We start from the raw sequence: 27,458 nt of genomic DNA, 5'->3' as shown, positions 1-27,458 counted from the left end.
TGATATTCTATTAAAATTTGATATTGGTTCGAGGACATTAATTAAAAAGACCATATAATAAACATATATTGCATTATTTTGAATTTGCTGACAATCAAATCATGCATAAAAAACAAAAGAAATTATATGTTACACATGAAATAATTGGCTTTATATTTTTCCCCTTTTTTATGTGTATTAATTCTTTAAAATTTTACACCTATTATATATTGTAATGTTTAAGATACGATGATTTTGTTTGTTCTATATATAGTTAAATTGTGAACACACACCTTTATATAGAATTTTCCTGATTAATATTGGAAACATGGATATGGAATAAAATTAAAAGTACAACTATAAACAATACTTTTAAATGCACAAATGAATCCATATATTTTTTAATATATGCACGATATATTCATATTAATTTATCTTTTGAGCTTAAAGTTGTAAATTTTTATTTATCATTATAAATTATTAAATATATTGGCCCAAACCATAAATTATTGCCATATATATTAATTGGTAGCATGTATTGTAATCAAGTGACTTAATCAAGGTTACTTTTGAAAATTCATATTAAAATTATTTTTAAATAAGCAATTTTTTTGAAAAGTAAAACAGTTAATACTATATATTCATAATGAGGGAATTAACAAAAAATCAAAGACCTTTTATTTTCTTTGCAACTTGCTCATAATATAAGCTTAGCATTATGATAAAAAATAAAGTATTTTATTATTATTTGTGAAAATTAACTAAATGAATTTTTTTTTAACTGTTATAGGACAATATATATTTATACCAACTTATATGCATATGTAATTTTATTATATACTTTCTTTATAAAGCATCGTATATACATGTGTATGTATATATCCTTACATGTTATGTATAATAGGCATGAGAGCAATTATATGGTTGTTATTACTTTTATTTATTCTTTAACCTTCCCTATTAAATAATAATCATTGAAAAATAAATATAATATGTATAACGAGTCTATTCTCAAATACATTCAATATCTTGCAATAATAACATTTAATAATAAAATATTTTAAATTATTAGTTGATAAATAAAATATAAAAGGCATAAAAATAAAACATTGTTAAGCAAAGATACTTAAACGATTTTAATGTATAAATAAATATATATTAAAGTCAATGATTCATATATATATTATAGGATTTTTTTTTTTAATTATTTAGCATAATATATAAAATTATAGATATATATTTATTAAAATATAGGTTATGGAACAATACAATATTACATGAATATATATACGCTCTTAATTAATGCATACAAACAAGCACGCATTTCCACTATTATTATATATTTTTATATTTTTTTATGCCATTTGTTGATGTTAATTTTTATGTTTGAATGGATAATGACAAAAAAATATATAAATTACACATTTACTTGTGAATTGTTTTTTAAGAAATAAGGTAAATAATTGAAGAATATATTTTTTAAAAAAACATAAAAACGAAAATGCTTGGGGTCATTGAATTATAAAATAATAATTTATAGATAAACATAATTAATACGTAGTACCAATATAGTTATTGTTATAATAAAAATATAAATAAAAAGTATTTTTAAAAATATATTTATAAATGCTGTATTAAAGAAAGAAATTCAAAGCAACACTTCCAATGAAGTATAATACCACATATTAAAGGAGTATAATTTTTTTTTAATAATTTCCTTATATAAAGCTTATTTATACATAAATCGCATTAATGTACTTATGAGTAAATCTTATTTAAAAATAATATAAGAAAAGGAAAAGGGAAGAAGACGACGATAAAATATATACATATATATAATATTAAAAAATGTTACTCCTACGTAATATTGTTGTACTAGATTTGAAAAGGAGTAATTTTCTATATATAAAAAATATCCCAGATGTAAAAAAATTATTAAATAGCAAAAGATATTTTAGTGTACTAAATACAGAAAGGTTAGATAGACTGAAAAGAGAAATTCGCTATAAGCCTAATGATAATTTTTTAATATTACAATTTTATAAAGAAGCAAATTTACATAATCCGAACGAAGTTATAAAACATTATGAAAATAGTAGCTATATTAAAAATGAAAGCACAACAAAAGAATATTTAAAAGCATTAGTTTATACTAATAAACTAAAATATACCAATCTTAATAACATAAAATATGATAGCGAACCTAATTTTTATAGAAGATCTATGGAGGATGGAAATAATAATATAAGTGGGATAAACAATGAACGCTCAAATATATATGAAACACATAATATAAATATAGACCCTAATTATAGTAATATATCCCGTTCAGGGCATACAAATAATTATAATGATAAAAAAAATGGCACCCACTCTGAAGTGTTTAGTTTACAAATTGACCCCAAAATACCCTTAAAGGTATCCTTAATAAATACAAATAAAAAAGGCTTATGGGGGGTACTTAAATCGACTATTGGATTCTTAATTTTAGTTGCAGCAGCAAGCGTATATTTAGAGGGGGTATCACAAAATGTTCAAAAGGGTATAGGTGTGTCAAATAAAAAAGTAGTTCCAGTAGAGAATGTAAAGGTAACTTTAGCAGATGTAAAAGGGTGTGACGAAGTAAAACAAGAACTTCAAGAAATAATTGATTATTTAAAAAATTCAGATAAATTTACTAAAATTGGTGCAAAATTGCCCAAAGGTATATTATTATCAGGTGAACCTGGAACAGGAAAAACATTAATTGCTAGAGCTATTGCAGGCGAAGCAAATGTACCTTTTATCCAAGCATCTGGTTCAGAATTTGAAGAAATGTTTGTTGGTGTAGGTGCAAGAAGAATAAGAGAGCTTTTTCAAACCGCAAAAAAACATGCACCTTGCATTGTTTTTATTGATGAAATAGATGCAGTTGGTTCTAAAAGAAGTAATAGAGATAATAGCGCAGTTAGAATGACACTTAATCAATTATTAGTTGAATTAGATGGTTTTGAACAAAATGAAGGAATTGTCGTAATTTGTGCTACCAATTTTCCACAAAGTTTAGATAAAGCACTAGTCAGACCTGGTAGATTAGATAAAACTATTGTAGTACCATTACCTGATATCAATGGTAGATATGAAATTTTAAAAATGTATAGTAATAAAATCATCTTATCAAAAGATGTCGATTTAAATATTTTAGCTAGAAGAACTGTTGGTATGACAGGTGCCGATTTAAAAAATATATTAAATATAGCAGCTATTAAATGTTCAGTAGAAGGTAAAAAATCAGTTGATATGAATTCTATTGAGCAAGCTTTTGATAGAGTTGTAGTTGGATTACAAAGAAAATCACCATTAAGTGACGAAGAAAAAAACATAACAGCATATCATGAAGGAGGACATACATTAGTTAACTTTTATACAGAAGGTTCAGACCCTGTTCATAAAGCTACTATTATGCCAAGAGGTATGTCTTTAGGTGTTACTTGGAAAATACCAGTTACCGATAAATATAGTCAAAAAATTAAAGACATTCAAAGTGAAATTGATGTACTAATGGGTGGTATGGTATCAGAAGAAATTATTTTTGGAAAAAATAATGTAACAACAGGGTGTTCAAGTGATTTACAAAGAGCTACACATATTGCTCAATCACTTGTGATGAACTATGGAGTCGGTATAAACGAAGAAAATATATCTATGTTTTTACAAGATAAAAAAAATATAAGTGAAGACATGAAAATTAAAATAGATAAATCTATTCAAAGAATATTGTTAGATTCTTATAATAGAGCAAAAAAGGTTTTAAATCAACATATTGATGAATTACATAGAGTTGCATCTGCATTAGTCGAATTCGAAACCTTAACAAATGACGAAATTAAATTGGCTATGCAAGGAAAAAATGATCAAATACGAAAAAATAGAGAATTAAAACAAAAGGAATTTAATTTGAAAGACAACAGAGTTTCATAATATATATATATATTAATTCACTTATATGTGGGAATACGTCAAATTCCAATCCTTTTTTTATGTCATAATTGGTATAATTGTATTAAAATCATTATTTACCATTTAAATTAATATTTTTACTTTATACTACAATTCTTATAACCACCTAGTAACATGTGGATGCATGTGTTTTTTATTTTTTATCATTTCATTTTTTATTATTATATTAGTTTTGCGAAATGATAATCTTGTTATTCATACAATATATATATAGAATGATATAGATAGGCCTTACCCAAACATCTATAGCTACATATATATGTGTTTAATGATGCCATTATATTATTGATTTTATTTAATTATTTTGTTTGTTCTTTTACATTCTATTATTTATGTTTATATCTGTTAAAATTCGTTTTTTTCAGACTTTTTTAAATTTATCATTTATTAAATTTTATTTTTTTTTTTACTATATAATTTATCTGTCTATGATATAATATATTATTATTTTTATTTACAATTTAAAAAAGCATTACAATTTAACATAAAATAATGTTAATTAAAAATAATGCATATAAGCACATTTGTATGAATACAAATCATTTCTTTAGACCCCAAATTTTGTTCTCTATTAGTGTTATATTTTTACTGGATGTTGTTCAACCGGGCATATAATAGTACCTTCGAAAATTGGATGCTAATTTGTATCGTTTGTTTTTTGCTTTTTTAATTATGTAAAATGTTCATTTCTGCATATATATGGATTCCATGATTATTTGATAAAAATTGAAAACTAAAGAATTAGATGGATTGTGATGATATAGATAATTATAAACTATATATTTTGGGGTTGTATATTTTTTTCTGATTTTTTTATTTAAAATTACTAGAAATAAAGTGTTATCTTTTTATAATTAATAAATTTTGTTTTGTATTTTCTATAAAGCTACAATTTTACATTTTTCTCTACATATTAATAATATTTCCACTAAAATAAAAATAAAAAACTTATAAAAATATTAATATTAACAAATGAGTATGGGAATTTTAATGATGTTATGTAGATACATAAATTTTATATAGTCTATATCAAATTTTTATCTAACACATGAGATGTGAACATTTCGAAATCGACATTGTCTTCTATTTCTGTTTTTTCGATATGCTCTCTTTGTTTGGTGGTCAACACAAATTGACTTAAACCTTTAAATTGTTATAATAAAAGGAAAAGCAATAAGAAAAAGAAAAAATGGGAGAAAATTTTGGAAACAATGATGAAGGTATATATAAATAATAATTTTTTATAATATAAATTATCCCAAACCTAAAATACATTTCTCTTTAGTCATATATTTGTTGTTTTCTACATTTAAAAAGTTGTACATTGATTTTATGTCTTCACTATCAAAAACATTTTTTACATGTTTCTATACAATTAAAGAAAAAAGTTATCGTATGCAAATGTGTGACTTCTTTTGTGTATCGGTATATTCGCATAAATATAATAGTATTAACACACAAAATGTATTATGGATATATATATGTTGTTAATGTGTAGTATCTTATCTCCTTTTTTTAATCATTATTGTATTACTTCCTTTTCTAATTTGTCCACTTCTTGGATTATTGCCTCTACAATGTTTTGGGGTTTTTTGAAATAAATGTAGCCTAATAACCTCTTTTTTTATTAACAAAAGTTTGGCAAGTTTTAATATGTACTAAATGAATTAAAGACACCTATTTAGTTTTTTAATTTTTATATTTACCTCAAATATTTCACTTAATTTTTTATTTTTAATATATTCTAAATCTTCTAAAAATTCAAGCATAAAATATAAACAGATATAATTTTAAACCTATTTATACACATATATATTTATGTATATACATTCTTTAACATATTCACGTATATAAGATGAATAACAAATCGAAACTAGTCCCTTTTTTTAATTTGAGATACCATTCATGTTCTTTATTTTTCGTTTAAACAAATCCAATAGATATAATTTTATAAGACATTTATTTATTAATATTGTCGATGTTATTTTTATTTTTTTTATTAATTCGTATATATTTTGATATTAAAAAAACTATAAAATAGTAAAATATTAAAATGTATAAATGCTTTGCCAAAAAATTGGAAATTACATATATTTGTTGAAAAATATATTTTATTATTAAATTTGATTTACTTTTTTTAGATGGAAATGCGCATTTTTTGTCTTGCACATCATACATTTTTATACGTGCTCATTAAATATGATAGTGCTTAAAAATTAGATTAAAGAGAAATGAAAATTATAAAAATGACATTTCTAAATTAAGTAAAAAATATATATTGGCATTTCGTATACATATCATAAAATAGTGTTTGGTAAAAACAATGAAACTGTTCAATGCATTTGGGATTTAAAAAAAATCCCAAAAAGGACAAACAAATCCTAGTATATACCCCACACATCTGAATCTTATTTGTATATTACCATTTTAAAAAAATATATATTTAATAATGCAATAAAGCCAAAATTAGTCTCACGAAAAATAAATAAAATAAAATAAAATAAAAGAGAAAAATCAGTCATCAAAAAATTATAAAGTTTTAATACAAAAAATAAAAGTAATAACTTTTGTAGGATCTTATATAAAATAAATATTCTGCTTACAACAGTGTGTGTATATTTTCTATATGAGCTATATGTTGATTAATAAAACAGTTTTAATCAAATATTTATCTTAGCAATTTTTAGTATGTTCCCATAAATATATATTTTTTTTTTAAACCATTGCAATATAATTAAATGTTATTTTACTAACACCATATATCAATTACACATGATAGTAAATCGGTAATTTTAACAATTTAAATAAGAGCTTTATAATTTTCTTTAATGTGTAAAAATAAATAACCATATTAAATTTATCAACATATTTTATACGCTTTATTTGTTCGTGATTAATTAAATTTCCCAAAATATTATTTGTCATTACATCATTCAAAAGCAGATACGTTCATGCAGTTAAGGAAAATCACATTAAAATTCAAGGTTATAAAACAAAAACTTACATGTAAAATCACACGTTTCACTATATTACACGTTCCACGATTCTAAATATTATAAGGGGGAATGCTATTTGATAATTATACATAAAACATTACATGTATATAATATATACTATTCATTTTTATATTTAAAATGTATGTCGTATAAAAAAGGCGGTAAAAGACTCACGAGAAATATTTATAATTTTTGCTTTTTATTTAGCAAAAAATAAAATAATTAATTTGATATCGTTAAATAAAGATAAAAATATATCAACTGTTATAACGTATGTATTTATAAGGGAATGTTATTTATTCTTTCAATCATTATTGAAAATTATATAATTCACGTTGAAATTAATAAATAAAAAAATTAAATAAAAAAAATTATATTCATTTTTTTTTTTCTTTACGCGTATATTATTTTACTTTACCCAAAAAAAAAAAATGGTAATCGTATAATAATATTTTTTATTTACAATTTACATTTTTATGAAATATATAAAATAAATATATTTATGTAAATGTTTGAAAATAAGGTTTAAGGTTAATTAACCTATTTTTCAAAAATATATAATTAAAAGGTTTCAAATTTGATTTTCTTAAATTTTAAAAGGAGAAAAGGAAATCACCTTTATATATTTTTTGCACACGAAAGGAAAAAAAACTTTCAAATATATAAAAAAGCTAGCATTTATACGTTTAGAGAAAATTTATATGTTAACAAGAATTTTAATATATTTTTAAGGAATTTACTAGAAATAAATATAACATACAAATATAATATAATGCAACATTTTTGAACAAGGATATATATTTTTATGTACAAAAGACTGGAAGCTTATTCAAAATAATATTTTGTAACCCAATTTATAAAACCCAAATATATTTATAATTTAATTAAGTAAAAAAAAAAAAATATATAAGAATGTAAATAGGTGCTTACGACGTCCTTGCGCTGATATATATCTGCATTTGGCTATAATATTTAATATATTTACTTTGTATATAATATCATATATTATATATGTAACTATATTAACCTACCATATAGCTTTTGAAAACAATAATTGAAACTTTGCTATATAAAAAAATTATTAAGAAAAAATATATAGTTAAATAAGCATATACAACTATATATGTACGTTTTTTTAATTATTTTATAATATTGGGTTTAAGAAGATATTAAAGATGGAACTATGTTTTTATAATTCAAAAAATGGATACTTGGAAGCTTTTTTAAGAGGGTTACGTAGTAGTTTTTTAACCCCTGATGAATATAAGAAATTAACCGAAGTCGATACTCTTGACGATTTTAAATCAGTTTTAGAAGACACAGATTATGGATCATTTATGATGGATGAACCATCTCCAATTGCTGTTACAACTATAGCACAAAAATGTAAAGAAAAAATGGCACATGAGTTTAATTATATAAGAGCACAAGCTGAAGAGCCATTAAGAACATTCCTAGATTATATTGCAAAAGAAAAAATGATAGATAATGTTATAAGTTTAATACAAGGGACATTAAATAAAAAAAACCCTGAAGAATTATTGTCACGTGTTGACCCATTGGGATATTTTCCACAAATGAAAGCTATCACTTCGATGGATGTTCAAAACTCTCATGATGACGTTTTAAAAATTTTATTGATTGAAACACCAATAGGTACCTATTTTGATAAATATATATCAACCAATTCATCAAATGAAAAAAACAATATGTCAACAATACTTAATGATATGGATATTGAAATTTTAAGAAATACATTAAAAAAAGCATGGTTAGAAGATTTTTATGATTTTATTAAAAAATTAGGAGGTAAAACAGAAGAAGTTATGGGACATATTTTAAAAAGTGTAGCAGATTTTAGAGTGTTGTCTGTTACATTAAACACAATCAATTCGAGTTTAAGTCTTGAATTACAAAAAGATAGAAATGATATGTTTCCATGTTTTGGGTATTTATATCCTGAAGGAACAGATAAAATTAGAAAATGCTGGAATAATGAAACTGTTCAAGCAGCTTTAGAAAATTATCCTACATATTATAACTTATATGAAGAGTGCAAGCAATTTTATATTAAAAATGATAATGTTACTGAAAATAAATTTGTCGATCATAAAATAAAATCTTTAGAAGATTTGTTGTATGTAAAGCTTGTCAAATTATGTGAAACTGCTTTTGACCAACATTGTCATTTTGGAATATTTTATGCATGGGTAAAATTAAAAGAACAAGAAATTAGAAACATCATTTGGATTTCAGATATGATTTTAATGAATAGAAAAGATTGCATAGACAGTATTATTCCTATATTCGAACCGCAAATATAGAAATATAAATTAATCGTGAATATATATAAGTAGTTGTAAAACTGCTAAATCCGTAAATTTAATACTCAAAAAATTATTTCTTAAATATTTGTAAATATGAACAAGAAAGGATATGCTACTACAATGTATGAGTATTTGTGTATATAATACATTCATGTCTATATATGCTTATATTTACACAATATCTCATTATCTAAATTTTTGTTATAAATTTTGTTCATAAACTTTTTTTTCTCTCAATCTTTTTAGTATTAATTTAAAGGTCATTATACGTTTGCATCTTTATTATGATTGCTATAATACATAAAGATATATTATAAATATATATATGTTCCTTGGAATTAATCCATTAATATTTTATCTTATTTTATATTTATTTATTTATTTTGGGGTTTGTTATATTTTCTTACGTATACTATGGATTTTTATCATACACATGCTGCTTTATTCTATATGTATCTCAATACAACATGTATACACAAATATAAGCTGTGTATATATATATATATATTAAATGTTTTTTTTTTAATTTCGAATTATTTTTTATGTTTTTGCCGTGTAATTTGTGTATATAAAATTAATTCAGAACAAAATTTCATAAAAAGTTATGCTTTTGCAAGCTTGTAAACTTTTAATATGCAACCATAATATATACAATGAGTTACCATGTCTATATTTTTTAAATGGGACATATATTACTATGCGTAAGTAAATAAATATGTAGAGTAAAATATTTATTTTGTAATTCCCTCGCAATTGACATATAACCATAAGTTTTTCTCATATTTTCACATATTTGTCTAAACTTAATAATCAAAGCATGATGCTAAAATTAATATAAATAAAAAAGCAAGGTAAAACTTATGAGCAGTTTATGTCTAACTCTTCTTACATAAACCGTGTGCTTGCATCCTGATTAACGAATTTATTATTTTTTTTTATATAAATTGAATTTGTTTAAATAATTTACAAAAGTTTTTAATCAAAATACATATTAAAAAAAGTTTGCAAAATGAACAAAAATCAAATCGGATAAATATCGAAATGTAAATACATTACGAATGTCCAAACGAAAAAAAATGGTATAAAAAAAATTAATGAATTTACAAAAAATATACATAGATTAATATATATCCATATAAATATGATTATTACAAATTGAATTAAAAGACACATAGACGATATAAAATATATAAATAAACAAATTAAAATACAAAAAAAAATGCACAATAAAATGAATCCATTTTATTGTTATGACACTTTAATAAAGTGGATATATAATTAAAAAACAAATAATAATCAGTGTAATTATTATGATAATAATAACCATAACAATATAAAATGTCGAATAAAAATCAAATTAAAAATATTTGAACATAAAAAAAATTGATATATGTATATTGGGAGTGCTTAAAATATGGCAATTTTATCAATGGAATTTTTCAAATCCATTATCTTATTATACAAATTATTAATATAATCGTAGAAAGCTAGTTTTGTTCCGACTTTTCCTAAATTTGATATTATTCTTTTAATGTCGGGACACAATTCTAAGGATACCTGAAAAAATGTTTTATGCTTTTCTATATAATGTAAACCATATGGATAAGATTCTTCCTTAATAACTTCTTTTTTTGACAAAATATTTAATGAATATTTCATTTCATCATAAGTTTTAAGAGAACTTAACATTAGTAAGGCATGTTCATTTTCAGTTAATTTTTTTTCCTTTTCTACTAATTCTTTATAATTTTTATGCACTTCATTCGGTGCATTAATAATATCATTTATTTCGTCTTTATTTTCCTGATCAATGGTGTCCTCTGGTTGACTGTCTGTATTGTCATCTTCTTTTGATTCATCTGGGACTTCTTCTATTTTAATATTTTCCTCGTTTTCTTCATATTCTTTTAATTCTTCTGCACTTAAATTTTTCTTATGAATATACATCTTTATCCTGTTTATGTAATCTTCTAATGATACATCATTTCCAAGCTTTTCTTTCAATGTGTCTTTTTCTTCTTGTGTCATTGCATTATATTTTTCCAAAAATTCGTCTGGTTTATATCCTAATGTTTCTATCAATTCCATAGTTTGTTCTGCTTCCAATGTTTGATCATTTGGTTGAATATTTTCATTTTCATTTTCATTTGTATTAACCATATCGTTTGAGTTAAGTTGAGCCTCGTTTGCTCCTTTTTCTTCCATTTCCTGTACTGCCATTTTTAGTTCTTCTCCTAAAAATGTGATAAGTTTGTTATTGAAAAACGTACGATATTTATTGGCAAGGTAACACATTAATTTTAATTGTTCGAATGATATATTAGAAAGATGACTTGAAATGCCAAAAATTAAATTATTTAAAAACATAAGACTTTTAAAAGCATCTTTTTCTTCTTCACTTTTTAAATTATTCATAATTATATTAAGTTTTTTATCATTTTCTTTAAATTCTTCAATTTTATATTTAATAAAATTAGGATTTTTAGAACTAAATTCATAGATTTGTTTTTCGAATTGCTTAATTCTATCATTTGCATATCCATCTAAATCATAAAATTGTCTTCTTTTATCTTTTTTATTTTTTAAAACTATTTTTTGGCTGACTGGCTTTCCTGATCGAGAATTTATAAATTCAGTTACAAACTCATCTTTGCTTAATTTGTGAGTACTAAACCCAATATCATATTTATTTGACCATTTTGAATATTTACTAATATCACAACCTTTAGGTCTTAAACCAGAGTGTATTGTGGTCAATAAATAGCAAGCAACAGGATAAATTGATCCAATCATTTTCCCAAAATATCCTCTACCCAGCATAGTAGACTTATCAAATAATACTCTAGAAGATGAACCATTAACAAATAAATTAAGAGATCCAAATTTTAGATATTCCATTAAATTATCATGGGCACTAAAATATCCATCTATATTATAATAGAAAAAAAAGTTTCTTAGAATATTATGAAATGAAAGTTCTTCAAATGAATAATTATCTGATCTTCTACCACTAGAAATAAATGGATGATGTCCAACCACAAAAATCCAATCACTTTCTTTAGCACTTTCTAACAAAGCTTTATTTATCCAATTAAATTGCTCACGGAAGGAGCGATAATTTCTTATAATAGGAAATCCAATCATTAATGACCATGTATCAATAAAAATAAAAGATGCTCTAAATTTTTCTTGAACCCCATTTTTCTCTTTATTATTATATACAAAATCATAATTAATACGATAATAATTATTTGGGAAAAAATAACCTGGAATTCTTTTTGCATAATGTTCTTGTATTTGCTCACTAGGAAAATAAAAATAATCCTTTTCTCCAAATATAGAGAAAAATGGTATTGAATCATATGTTTCTTCTTTTTCAGTACTTTCATTTTTATAAATATTGAAATCTTTTGTATTATCACTAATGTATTCGCTAAAACCGTTATTATTTTCAGAATCGTTGTTACCCTCATTATCGTCAGTATAATTTTTGAGTGAAGTAGTAGATATATCATTATGCTGATTTGTGTCCTCTACATTTGTAATATTCATTTGTTTTTCGACCTCTTTATAAAATTCCTGTATATTATCTTTAGTAATTGCATATGGATCTGTAACATTTTTTTGTTCATCTTCATTTTGTTTTCTAAAAGTAAATAATTCCCTGATTATTTTATGCCACTCAAAATTTTTCAAATAATCCAATTCATCTACCTCTGGCACATTATCTCCTAAATTAATTATAAAATCAGCATTGTTTGCTGCATGCCAATCCTTCATAGCATTAGAAGTACTTTTTAACTCATTAAAACCTATCAATTTTAACATTTGTTCTTCATCATAGCTATTTTCTTTTTTAAATCCACGACCAATATCTCCTAACGTCATAAAATTTATAGAATTCGAACTACTTTTTTCAATTTTAAAATTAAAATCTCGATTTTGCATCCATACTGACCTTAATTTACAATAAGCACTCAAGCAAACTGGTGGAACAAATGTTTCATCATCAGTTATATTATATTTTCCATATACTTTTATTTTAGAAATATTTTTAGCTTTTGAAACTATAGAAAGTTCATCGTTATTTCTTGGGATAAGGTCAAAATATTCTTTAATTAATTTAATTTGTAAATACAATTCATCAAAAATATCGTAAGAAAAAAATATACCTATAATATTTGTATATCTAACAAGATTATCAAATGTTATTATTCCTAATTTTTTTAAACCAGTATATAATTTTTTAACAATTTTATTCTCTTCATTTGATGTTATGGAATTAATTAAAGATATTACATTTAATGAAGCATCACTTAAAAAAAAATCATTTCTCATTTTATAGATAACACCAGGTCGTCCTTTTTTAATTTGTTTATTGCTGTTTGTTTTTTTAATATATTTACTTTCGGATTTGCACATATTACTTTCGTCTGCTTTATTAGAACTATCCGAACTTTCTTCTTTGTGCATTTTTGTTTCGCTTACATTATCATTACTATTTTGTTCTTTTTCAGAATTGGTTTGTTCATTGTGTTCATTTGTGTCTAATTCTTTATCTTTATATTCTTCAGTACCCTTTTCAGCAGTGTCTGAATCACTTATTGGCTTACACACTAAATCTACATGTTCCATATTCTCAAAATCTGGAATATAATTTTGTTTAGTTTGAAAAACTTTTTTTGGTAGATATGTTTTTTTTTTGTTATGAATGCTATAAAAGTAAGATCCATCGACTCTCCATTCTTTTAAAAATTTATCATATAACATATTTTTTTTATTTAAAACAGTTTCGATCCATTCATCATCGTTATCATCGCTCTTATTGTATGCATTTTTAACTTCATAAATGTAATTATCTCTTTCATTTACAAATTCCTTCATAAATTCATTTTCCACTGAATTCATTAGCTTGCTTCTATCTTGAAAACTATTTAATATATGACCAAATTTACTTAAATTGTCTCGATAATGAATAAACAATAAAGATAATATATCGATTAATTTTACATGAACCACTATTTCTTCTTCTGTACCATATTGAGCGCCTAAAAATACTAGTAACTCATTAAAAATGTGTGTATATATATTTTTACTCTTAAAAATGGAGAAACGCACATAATCTGCGTATTTATATTTCACTTTATCAAATTCATTGGTTCCTCTATTTTCTAAATTATTGGAGTCTTCCTCGCTTTCTTCACCACCTTCTTCACCACTTTCTTCACCACCTTCTTCATCACCTTCTTCATCACCTTTTTCATCATTATCATCTTTAATATCTTCATTTTGTTCCTGTAATACTCTTTTAAATAAATCCTTTACATCATATTTTAAAATCACATTATAATTAATTAATTCATTATTTGCAGGATACTTAAATAGTACGAGGGGGATGAATATTAAAAAATATTTCGAGATATTCATTGCCGTTCCATTTAATTAAATAATATAAAATAGAAAAGATATATATATTTCCAGCAATTCTTTTTAATAGATTAAATATAGAAAAATATTTATATTATTTTTTATGTACAATAATATATGCTTGACACATACATTTTCCCCCCTCCTTTTTATTTGTAAAACTTTAAATTAAAACAAGTTCAAATTTTTAAATATAAAGTTAATATGTAATTTAACTAAATATTTTAAAGATATAAAATAAATCTATAATTTTGTAAAACGTGTACCGTGTTTAAAAAAAGTATTTGAATGAATAGTTTACAATGTTGTATTAATGCAAAAAAACATATATGATTAAACCTTCAAAAACATATAAATCATGTGTTTATCTCATATATGATAGACCATTTTTATGATAGCTTAAATTACTATATTAATATAGATGTAACTTATTTTTGGTGCATGTAACATGCAAAACTAAAAACAAAAACACTTTAAAAATTTGTTAAGGATAATATAAATATCAATATTTTTAATAGTGGTTTAAATGCAAAATAAATTACACAATAATTTTTTTAAACATTGTAATACAATTTTTTATATGTAATAACATCATAATTAAATCATGTTAAAAATTACATGTTTCATTGATATGTAACATTAGATAAATTACTCACATATATAAACACACATAAAATTTATTGCTATTTTATTAAATTTCTTAAAAAAATATTAATTCAAATTCTATAATCAAATATATTTGTAAAATTTAACATTACGTAATTCCATTCATTTTGAAATTATAAAATTGCTTTGTCAATGTATAATTTTTTACATTATTACATCTATATTATTTTATATATTATTAATAAATTATTGTAAAGGCACTTCTATAAATTCGTCACAAGTTTTTAATATATGAAATTTCAAATTATTTACTTCTATTAAAATTCATATATTAATAAAATTGGGAAAAAATATAAGTAAATGGAACAAAATGAGAAAAATTTCAGCATCTGTGTAATATATATAAATATATTTTTACCTTTCAAAAAAATATAATAATAGTAATTTTCTTTTATTATTTTTTTAAAGGGTATTAATTTGGTTGGACGTTTGAATAATAGCATTTTGGCTTTATAAAAAATTTAAAACAATATTATATAAATAAAATTCAAACAAACAGCCAAAAAAAAGTAAAATGTGTAGAATATATATATAAAGGAAAATATCGAAAAAATATAACAAATTGCGTGTAAATATTTAAAAATTAAACAAAAATATTATATATTTACAAATTTTAAGAATAAAATAAATTTTCATAAGGAACACTATCGAGGGTTAATAGTGCTTATATTATCATGTGGTGAATGATTCAATAAATTAATGTTCCATTCATGGCTTATTATTTTTTTTGACTCCACAAATTCTTTTAAATTTTGTATAATCACATTTGCTAAGTCGTATTCATCGTAAATATCCTACAAACAATTACAATTGAATAAAAAAAAATTTTAAATGATTATTTCTATGTTTCATAATGTGAATGTATTTACATATTCATGTGTGTGTATATTCATTTATTAATTAATATTTTATTATTATTTTTTAATAAAAAATAAAATTACCTTAAACTGTGATATATTTAAAGAGATGTTACACCCTTTATTGATCTCTTCAATTAACATACAACATTCGTCATCCTGCAAAAGAATAAATTAAAAATTTTTTTATATCACTATCTACATTTATATATATAAATATGTACACACATATATAATTTTTTTGTTCTATAAATTACATTTAAGGAGCAAATGGGCTTGTATAACTTCAAATTAATTTTAGCATTTCTAATGTTTTCCAATATACTATTTATGATAACATTTTTGTAGTATCGTCTCAAGTACCCCTGAAAAATTATCAAACAAAGCATTGATAATGTGTAATCATATATTTGGAAATTATTATATCTTAAAATATTAACATTTTATAAGAATTGTATAGATGTTACGATTATTCTTACCTTATAATACATATGCAACAATTTGAGTATAATCAAATGGTGAAATTTTATTGGAAGTAATAAAATTGAAATATAGACCAAAAGAGATATGACAACCTATTCCATAAAAAGGGAATAAATCAAATAATGTGAAATGTGCGATATAATATAAAGTAATCAAATAGATGAATAAATAAGGGGGTCTTATTGAACATTATAAAAACGACAATAAGTGTATATGGAAATAATTTTCATAAAAAAAATATATTTGTATATATTTCTCTTTGAGTGCATTTTTTAGGCTTACCTTTGTCAAATTAAAATTTTTGTGATTGAATAAATTTAGAAATTTCTCTAAATAAAGATTGAGTATCATATGCTTATGCATAAATATTTTTAGGTTTGTTTTGGCATTCTTATATACAGTGAGAATATTTTTTTTATCTTTGTTTTCTTCATAATACCTATTTGGTAGAAAATTATTTTTAAATTCATTTTTTTTCACATGTCCATTATCTGATGAAAACTCGCCCTCTTCTTCACTATATTCTTGGTCATATTTTTGATTCATTTTAATATTTTCCTTTTTATTTTGAACAAATATTTGTGCAAAAATATTTTTTTTCATATATATGTTTTTATGTCTATTTGTATACAATGAATTGGCATTCGAAGAAAATATGTTTTTCTGATATATTATTTTGACAATGCTATTGAAATCTTTATTCTTTTTCTTATCATATTTTTTTGCTTTTAAATACATGTATTTTGAAAATTTAAACAGATTATATATATCGTGAATATAAACATATAAAATTGTAAAGATTAAAAAGTAGTTAATTATAAATATTAAGACACCATAAAGAAGTTTATGGAATATACTACTTTTTTCTATTGAATTATAATAATTTCTTTTATTCAATAAAAATTTATTAAAATTATTTATTTTTTTCGTAAAAAAATGGTATTCTCTGTTCTTTTTCTTTATATTATTTCCCTTAATAAATTTGTTATTCCCATTGAGATCTTCATAATAACTAAGACTTCTATAATTATAAAAATTTTTTAAAGAATTTAAATATTCTATGTTATTCTCGATAGTACTAAGGTTTAAAGCGTTAATCGTACTGCTAAGATATTTAAGTTTCCAATTTTGATAAAATAATTTATTTCTTTGTGTAAAACCTTTTAATAATTCTCTTGAATTTAAATTATTCCAATTATTATTATGTATTAATTCCAAATTTGATAAATTTCGTTTATATAATTTGTTTATGTAAATTTTTCGTTGCTCATTTCTGGTTATATTACTAACCATTTCATAAGCTATATTAGAATTACTTAATAACTTAAATTTATTTTTTATGTTTTTAAAGTAATCATCCAATGTTTGAAATTCGTTTTTTAAATCTGTGCTAATTTTATTTTTAAAAATGTTGTTACTATATAGAGATTGTTCTAAAAAGTTGTGGAAACTCTCATGATTCTTTTGAAAAACAGATTTAAAATTTTGTGAATTTTTAACCGTCCTTTCAGATTTTTCGTTTTTTGTATTGTTTATATTTGATACATTTACATCATAAGAAGCTATTTTGTCTTTTTCATCTTTATATATATCATATGATAACATAGGTTGCTTGCTCAATAACTTTTGTTTTATTTTATCTTTTAAATAGTTGTTTTTATTTTTAAATTTTTTAAATTGCTTTTTCATATTATCAAGGAGATTATTTCCTTTTTTTTTTAACAAATTCATTTTATATTCAATATCATTTAATTTATCGTTCGCTTGGTTTTTATTTTCATCGTCACTCTTTTCCATACTTATAGATTTATAAAGCATACTATTATATTGAATATTCTTATCATTTTTTAAAAAATTCAAATCATCACTATACTTCATTTTAATATCTTCCACATTTACATTTTTTAAATAATTTTGCATATTGTTTATATAATCTAAATTTTTTTTACCACCATTTTTAGAAATTGCCGCCATATCATATTCACTAAAATGTCCTTTTTCATGAATATTTTTAAGTCCATAATTATCTTTTTGTAAGCCCTTTAAAATTTTATATGAAATATTTGCATTTATAGCATATAAATGCTTACATTTGTAACTAAAATGTGAATGGTTTCTATGTCCTTTTACCTTTAAACCTAATAATTCTTTGCTATAAGTTAGTGAAAATGTATCATTTTCTACACCATCAACATTACTATTATAATTTATTGAAGATATTTTTTTAATATAATCCACTGATTTTTTATTTTTTATTTTATTTTTACTATATTCTTTAGTTATATTATTGGTTCTATGGATAATGTCCCTGCTTATTTTCATTGATATTTCGCAATTCTTATTTATGGGCCCTCTATTCATTATGTTTTCTTCTAAATGCATTACTTTTTTTTCTATTGAATTTTTTTTTATATTTAATGATATACTACGCATTTTGCTAAGGGTAATATTGTGCTTATTTTTATAATCAAATTTATTTTTATCATTTCCATAAATTATCAACCTATGTATATTATTGGTAATATTTCGTAGGCGGTTATTTCGAGAATTTTTGTTATTATCAAAATGTAAATCTCTGTCTAATATTCCTTCGATGTCGGTTCTATTTTGAACTTTATATTTTTTATTCATATAATTAGAAGTATTATTGATAAGGGTTTTCTTATCATCAGGGTTATTGTTTTTTATAATCAATTTTTTATGTTCTATATTATCGTTGCACTTATTTTCTTTTTCTTTGTATGCAAACTCTTTATAATTATTTGTTTGTAAGAATTCGTTATCAGAATATAAATTGCTCGATAAATTATCAAGACAATTGTCATTTAGAGTATTATAAGATTCTTCATCTTCAATATTTGATTGAGAATTTTTTTTTTTTTCATTTTTATAAAAACTGCTATCATTGTTGAAATTATTCTTAGCAATTTTTCTGTTAATTTTATTTTTAATTATATCAAAACCACTTTTTATACCACTAATTTTTTCGTTTTTTCTTTTTTGTATTTCTGATTTATAAATATTTTTTATTTTGGTAATTTTTTCTTCTTTTATATCTTTTAATTTTCCAAAAATGTTCATAATTTTATTTTTATTTTCCCTATTATCATCATTCCCATTATTCAAATCATTTGGATTATCATTTAATGTTTCTGTAGTATCATGAAGTTTATCTTTAACATCATGTTCATCGCCATTATCAATATAACTATCATTGGATAAATCATTAAGTGTATTTTCTTTTTGATTTTGAGGGCTTTTTATTTTATAATTTAGTAAATCCACGTTTTTTTCACCTTCATTATTCATTCCCGATTTATGGCTATCTTTTAAATGAAATTTTTCATGAAACAACCCATTTTTTTTTAATATTTTTGAAGAATTACCCATTATTTTTTCACAATTTATTTTCTTATTATTACTGTCATATATATTCAAAGTTATATCAGCATTGTTTCTTTGATTTATTATGTTGGAATTGTTTGTATTTTTATTGCCATCATTGCCACCGTTCTTATTATTATTATCTTGAGGATTCCTAATCTTATCATTCAAAGCATTATCAAGAGTGTTATTACTTTTATCGTCATAATTGCTGTTATTATAACTATTATTATTACTATATATATTTTCAGGAGAATGATAAATAATGTAGTATTTATCGTTATTATCAAATAACGTATAGGCATCAGTTTGTTTGTTTTTTTCTAGATTTGGGCTTGGATTATATATTGTGCCTATTTTGATATCACTGACATTTTGTTGAGAAGTGTTAATTTTTATATCTAATGAACTTTTTGTAGTTTTTGTTTCATCATTGTTGTATTCGTTTGTTTCATTTGTATTCATATTTTTTTCGTTATTTTTTTTATGTTTTCCAATTTCAGATGATTCATTGCATAATATTTGTTCGGTCTCATGTATTTTTTGATTACTGTTTAACGGGTCAACATTGTTCTCCAATGCTTTGACATCTTTTGCATCATTTGAGCTCTTTAATAAATTTTGATTTAAATCAATTTTAATATGTTTTTTTTGCTGTTTCCATCTTTTAAATATTCTTTTTGGTTTGAATAAAAAATTTGAAGTATAATTTTTTTCCTCACTTTTTTTATTTGTGTTAATTTTTGCATTTTCTTCTTTAATATTAACTGAATTATTAGACTTTTCCTTTTGTTTTACCGTTTTTTTTTCTTTTTTTTTCATTTTATTTAAAAAATATACATATAAAGGAAAATCATTATTTAACCCACCATGCACAGTAATTATGAGCAAACAATGGACATAAATGAAAATTAATATTATGTTGATACATATTATTTTGATAGTATTGTAAAAATACTTAGGAAAATATTCAACAATGTTATATAACGAATCATTAGTACTGATATTTATATAATAGTCGGAAAATTTTATATTTTTTTTTTTATCTAGCCCATCTTTGTTTTTTATTTTATTTTTTTGATTTATGTGCTTATCACCAAATAAGAAATTTACGTTATCTTTGTTATCATAATTATAATTGCTATGCCTATTTTTTGTATTTGTGCTAATTCTTTCGTTTCTATTTATATTATACTCATTATGACTACTTTCAAGATTACATAAAATTTCATTCGAACTAAATCTGCCATTTTTACGTTCTTTATAAGTTTGTCCAATGTAATTAATATTACTACTTTTAATAGAACTTTTGCAGGGTTTACAATATTGAAAACAACTTTTTTCATATACAAGAAAATCCATCGAATATTTTTCATTGTTTATTTCGAAATAAAAGTTATTATTAGTATTATTTTTACGCGATAATTCATGTAATGCATATTTATCATCATTTTGTTCTTTTGTATTATTTTCATTATTAGGTTGATAATAATTATTTCTCATATTGTTCATAATTTTTACTTCTAAATCTGCCAACATAACGTCATTCACATTAAATGAATTTGATGATTTTTGCAAATCGCAATTATAACTACTATCGTATGTGTCATTGTTGTTATAATACTTTTCATCGCTGTTATAACTTACAGTATCTTCTTTGTAGTCATCATGTTTTGAAACAAGAAAAGTATTTCTATGTATATATGATTCTTGATCCTTAACATTTAATGTATTACATGTTTCAGATATATTAGATGGAATAAAATTCCCTTGATTGACATTTTCCTTTAAAATATTATTTTTTCTATTTTTTATATATTCATCAAATGGGCATTCTTGATGATATAATTTATCTTTAATATTATTTGAATATAAATTTTCACTTATATTATTTAAATAATTGTCTGTATGCTTATTTGATAAATTTTTATTATTATATTCTCTCAAATCATAATACTCCATTAACTGGTTTTTATTATTACTAATCAGATTGTGTATTTTTCTATTTCTTAACATTTTATTGTAAAATTTTGTGTTATATTTGCTACTTGTATTCATATTAGTATTAGACCCTTCTAAATAATTATAATTGTTTTTTAAATAGGTCATGTCATTTGTATATTTTTCATTTTCTAAATTATTTCCACTTTTTTTCTTTGTGTTATTGATTATTTTATTTTTTTTGTCTTTTAAATATTTTCGTAAGTTGTTCAATATATTATCATTTACCTTTTCTTCCTTTTTGCATTTTATATTTTCTCCTTTTTCTTTATCTATATCTTCAGCTTTAACATGTTTATCTCTCGAAATGTTAATTATCTGATTATCATTCATATGTTTGTTGCTTGAGGAATTCAATATATCATACTTTTGATTATTATTATACTGATCATTTTTTGCACATCTATCAAAAAGGAGTTTAGAATGTTCCGTGGATCCATTAACATTGTCATTATTATCTCTTCTATTAGGATGCCTTGTCTGATCCACTTCATTTGAAATACTATAATATCTTCTATCATGATTATCTATATTATTTTCCTTTATACCCCTCAATTCAGAATAATTAGTTATGTAATTACTATTGCTGTTGTTTTTATAGTCAATATGGTTACTTCCCTTGACCAGTGTGCTAAATATTCTCTGTCTGGAATTTTCATAAGTTTCTTTTTTTCTAATTGTATGAGATTCTAAATACTCAATTTTGTCTGGACTATTGTATTTTTTGTTAGAATGTTTATAAACACATTTTTTCCCATAATATTTTCTTTTGATCATTCTATCTAGAGATATACGGTTTTTATTTATCCCATCATTATCTTCATTTGAAATAAAATAACTATTGTAATACTTACCAAAATATGTAGGAGTATATGCAAAGAAATATAGGCATTTGCATCTGTAATTTTTATAAAGATATTGAAAAAATATTGGAAATTTATTCAATATAAACATATGGACAAATGTATGCAAATGATAAAGATTTGATTTATTTGATATTTTACACAATAAATTATGAGGGAAAAATAAATATAATATAGGATATTGAAATAATAGATATCTATACGTATCATAATTTTTTTCATTATTTATTGAAATTAAAAATATGATTGTTAATAATAATATGATGTGTATATAATTTTTAAAATAAGAACATAAAAATATATATATTAATGAAATAATAGAAACTGGAAAACTTTTAAATTCAAAAATATCATTTAATTTATCTAAAAATTTATTAACCCGATTTTTGATTTGCATTGTTCTTTTCACATTATTTAAAAATAAACTAATTAGCTGGTAATTATTATTTAGATTATTATTTGGCATAGACAAATTTTCATTATCGCCAAGCATGTTTGCGCTATTTTCTTGAGGTAATAAATATTCGAATCGGTTTTTACTTTTATATATAAATATATGTACATAAAAATTATCATCTGTAGAATCATATACATATTTACTATTCCTTGGTGCATTTTTTTTTTGGTCATTTGTTAATTTTTTTACAAAGAAATAATTCTTATCAAAAATTATATTTTTTTGATTCAATAATGAATCTTCATTTAATAATTTTGAATCAGCTTTATTATTATCTATAGAGAATCCCAAATTATCTGTCGTATTTGAACTTGTAGAATTGTAGAATGAATCATTATAACTATTTTTGTATATATTATTATTATTAATATTTTTTTGGCAATTTCTATAAGCACCAGAACTCATATGTGAATTATACAATTCGGTACTCCTTTTTCCATTGTTTAGATATAAATCAAAATAAATGTGTTTCTCAATTTCATAACTATATAATATAAAATACCCTAAATATATATCAAGGTCGGTATAAAAATGAAACACAATTTTGTTGTGTTTATCTGAGAAAAGCGGTATAAACATGTCTTTATTGTATTCATATTTATAATAATACAAAAAATCGTTTACATCTATTATTGCGTATATATAACTATATTTTATTTGTTCTATATTTTTTATCTTTAATATGTTTATATATATATAGTTATAGACATTGTGCATCATTGAATTATAATATTTTTTTAAGAATTTAAAATACATTGGAGAAGAATAATACAATCCATAATTTTTTAAAAAACCATTTTGTGTACTTTTAAAAAATAATATTTTCATATATTTTTTTATAGACCCATATATAGAAATTATTTTCATCAAATTAATAAATTCAGTAATTAAATTCAGGTTATGATTTGCTAACCGAATTTGTTCATTGTTAAAATGAAACCCATCATTTGATATTTTATAATAATCTTTGCTTTTTCTTTTTGCGTTCTTTTTTTTTAATGAAAAAAAGTTACTATTATCTGAGTTGGAACTTATATTATCTATACATATTCTTTTTGCATAAATAGTAAATTTATATATGTTATTTGAACTTTTATATATATCACTAATTCTTGCATGAGATATATCATATATATCTCGATTTACAACTTTGTAAATATTATTGATATTTTGCTTAAATTTGTTTATAATTAAAAACTTTTTTTTTAACACTATTATTCTTTTTCTATAAATATGTGTTGCACTTGTCTTCTTATACATATAACAAGAAATTGTATAATCGCATTTATTTATAAGAGTATTTAAATATATATTAACTCCATTTTTTGTATCAGTATGTTCACTATATTTTTTATTGTTAATATTATAATCTTTTGGTATCGTATTTATATCCTCTTTGTTAGTATAATTATTTGACACTAATTCACTGGGTAAATCATAAATATCCTTATTATGCTCTGCGTTCACTATCTCAGTATTTCTTATGCCTTTATTTTTAAAAATTGATTGTTTGCTTTTACTGTTATATACTGAATGACTATTGTATTTCTTTTCTAAGCTATGATTTTTTTTTATTTGATTTTTATCAAATTCGTTATCTGAATTGTCTAATTTCTTAAGGCTATCAATTTTACCTTTATTTGAACCTTTATTTTTAATAAAACTTGAATTTTTCTTATAAACACTATTATGTGATTCATTCCTTTTATTTTCTTCCTTGAAATTATTATTAAATTTATTCAGATAGAAATCATAAATGTTATTGTTGTATTTGTGATTATTAATTTCATTATATAAATAATATTCTGTTAAATCTGTTTTTGATTTATTATGTACATTTTCATCTTCATCTGATGAAGAAGAATCATATATATTTTCATATTCATTACTTAAAACATGTGATTCGCTATCATCCTTTTTAATAATATAATCCCAATCCATATCAGTTTCATTCCTTTTATCATCATACTTAGAATAATTCCTCATCATTTTTATTTATTAATACTGTCATTATTTGGTGTTTTTTTGTATATTATATATGATCATCTGTTTTGTATTACTGTTGTGCAATAAAATATAGCTAATATTGCACTTTAGCCTTCAAAATTACTATAATAAGGATTTGTTAAGAAAATATTAATGTGTTATTTTACCCTTTAAATTAATTCACATTAATGCTTATCATTTTATCCAACATGTATATATGCTGTGATAAAATAATTAATACGGTTCGGATAAGTTTATGCAAATATAAACTAATTAAGGACGCACATATACACACTAGTTATATATATATGCGTTCTATATTTTTTGTTCATATTCTTATTTATTACATTTTTATATAAACAATGGTAGTAACAAAAAAACAAATTAAACGCAAGATTTTGTAAACTTTTGGAATATGCTAATTAAACTCTTAAATATCTTATCCCATAATAATATTATTTTTGTTATACTAATGACTTTAAAGAAGTTTTCTATCAATTTATTTCTAGTATATTAAAGAATATGCTTACATATTTAATAGGCCTAAAACATATGTAGTGTGCTAAAGTATATACACAGTATTATTATCACAGGTCTAATGTTAATATATAGCGTTGTTTGTAATTACTCAAAAAAAATTGAAATAAAATGAAACATATATATAATAGTTAATTTCAAAATATACTAAAAAAATGTATACAAAAAACATATATTTTATTCTTTGATAATTAAAGAATAAAAATAAATAAAATTTATCATTAGATAAATATGAATGACATGAAACTTCAAATTATACCCTTTTTAACATTTTCGTAAATACATCACAAAAGGTAAATGTATAAAAATGTAATAAACACAAAAACAGCGGAAAAAAAAATAAAAAAAGAGTAAAGTAAAAAATCACGAATAATGTTTGATTTATTTTTTAATCACAAAATATTAGCTGATTGCATACTTCAAAGGGCAATATTTAAATGTACGCCTTGCATTTATATGTATTTTGTAATATATATATAATATATTTTTTTTTTTTATTCACGAACGTATTTGTACAATTTTTTATACAAAAAAATATAACCACAAAATTGGAATATTAATTAAAAAAGATATTATAATTTTTTTATATAATTATAAAATTTGCCAACTGACAAAAAACTATTAAATTAAAAACGATAGTAATAATAATAATATAAGAATAAAAATAACGGCGGGCTTATATTAAAAAGTATATCTTTTTATTCACAAGTATTTGTATATAATTATCATACAATAGTATTTTTTTGGATATTTATTTATTTATTTCCATTTTTTTATTTTTTTCGATGTTTTTTCTAGTGGCACTGTCAACGAGAAAGAAAAAAAAACCTCGTAATACCATAAATAGTAAATTTTTAAAAATTCGAAAAAGGAAGCGAGACTTTGACGAAGGTAATAAAAGAATTGTTGCACATTTAGCATTATGCTATGAAATTAAAACTGGAATTTCGATATTATTTTGATATATTATGCTTCTATGATGTGCATACAATAAACCGCTATATTTATTTTGATTTCCCCTTATTTAATAAATTATATTTACAGTGTATAATGATTATCATACTAAACCTGCTCTTCCGTATGATGTAGATAAAAAAGGATGTGGTATGCTTAACTATCCGAAATATAAGTTTACATATAACTATTTAGTATATATTATTTATGCTTTATGGTATGTATTCAAATAATATAAACTTATTAATAACATTTTTATAGGACAATTTAAATGCTATGCTTGTGACATTTACTTTATAAATGATGACGCAATGAAACAACATGAAAAAACGAAGAAACATAAGAGACGAGTAAAACTAATGGCTAATGAAAAGCCATATACTTATGTAAGCCTTTATATGTATATTTCTCATACATGATCACTTATTTGTTCAACATACATGGATAATATTGCAATATTTATATATTCCGGCATGTACCTTTTCATTGTTTGATTTTTCAGAAGGATGCATTACGAGCTGCTGAAATTACTTTGTAATTTA

At 22.2% G+C, this 27,458-nt stretch overlaps 6 protein-coding genes across 6 annotated transcripts; 3 read left to right on the top strand and 3 right to left on the bottom strand.

The window, feature by feature from the left end:
• Positions 1 to 1,827: 1,827 nt before the first annotated feature.
• Positions 1,828 to 3,939, top strand: PY17X_1333000 (ATP-dependent zinc metalloprotease FTSH, putative; the record flags this gene model as incomplete). The annotated part of the gene is made up of 1 exon (XM_719601.1): positions 1,828 to 3,939. The coding sequence occupies one exon, from the start codon at positions 1,828 to 1,830 to the stop codon at positions 3,937 to 3,939; it is 2,112 nt and encodes a 703-aa protein (XP_724694.1).
• A 945-nt stretch (positions 3,940 to 4,884) lies between these two features.
• Positions 4,885 to 5,885, bottom strand: PY17X_1332900 (conserved Plasmodium protein, unknown function; the record flags this gene model as incomplete). Its single annotated transcript, XM_022957142.1, has 6 exons — positions 4,885 to 4,906; positions 5,025 to 5,121; positions 5,243 to 5,345; positions 5,513 to 5,596; positions 5,685 to 5,731; positions 5,879 to 5,885. The coding sequence occupies 6 exons, from the start codon at positions 5,883 to 5,885 to the stop codon at positions 4,885 to 4,887; spliced, it is 360 nt and encodes a 119-aa protein (XP_022813608.1).
• Positions 5,886 to 8,149: 2,264 nt separating this feature from the next.
• Positions 8,150 to 9,298, top strand: PY17X_1332800 (ATP synthase (C/AC39) subunit, putative; the record flags this gene model as incomplete). The annotated part of the gene is made up of 1 exon (XM_719602.1): positions 8,150 to 9,298. The coding sequence occupies one exon, from the start codon at positions 8,150 to 8,152 to the stop codon at positions 9,296 to 9,298; it is 1,149 nt and encodes a 382-aa protein (XP_724695.1).
• A 1,410-nt stretch (positions 9,299 to 10,708) lies between these two features.
• Positions 10,709 to 14,728, bottom strand: PY17X_1332700 (serine/threonine protein phosphatase; the record flags this gene model as incomplete). The annotated part of the gene is made up of 1 exon (XM_719603.1): positions 10,709 to 14,728. The coding sequence occupies one exon, from the start codon at positions 14,726 to 14,728 to the stop codon at positions 10,709 to 10,711; it is 4,020 nt and encodes a 1,339-aa protein (XP_724696.1).
• Positions 14,729 to 16,038: 1,310 nt separating this feature from the next.
• On the bottom strand, positions 16,039 to 25,428 carry PY17X_1332600 (conserved Plasmodium protein, unknown function; the record flags this gene model as incomplete). The annotated part of the gene is made up of 5 exons (XM_022957141.1): positions 16,039 to 16,188; positions 16,336 to 16,410; positions 16,509 to 16,616; positions 16,731 to 16,826; positions 17,017 to 25,428. 5 exons carry the CDS (start codon positions 25,426 to 25,428, stop codon positions 16,039 to 16,041), a joined length of 8,841 nt encoding a protein of 2,946 aa, XP_022813607.1.
• Positions 25,429 to 26,649: 1,221 nt separating this feature from the next.
• PY17X_1332500 (zinc finger protein, putative) lies at positions 26,650 to 27,454 on the top strand (the record flags this gene model as incomplete). The annotated part of the gene is made up of 5 exons (XM_022957140.1): position 26,650; positions 26,761 to 26,853; positions 27,007 to 27,066; positions 27,178 to 27,302; positions 27,419 to 27,454. Coding segments are annotated over 5 exons (315 nt in total).
• Positions 27,455 to 27,458: the final 4 nt, after the last annotated feature.

Source organism: Plasmodium yoelii (genome assembly GCF_900002385.2).
Source record: "Plasmodium yoelii strain 17X genome assembly, chromosome: 13".
NCBI lineage: Eukaryota > Apicomplexa > Aconoidasida > Haemosporida > Plasmodiidae > Plasmodium > Plasmodium yoelii.
This window is presented reverse-complemented; position numbering and strand designations above follow the sequence as displayed.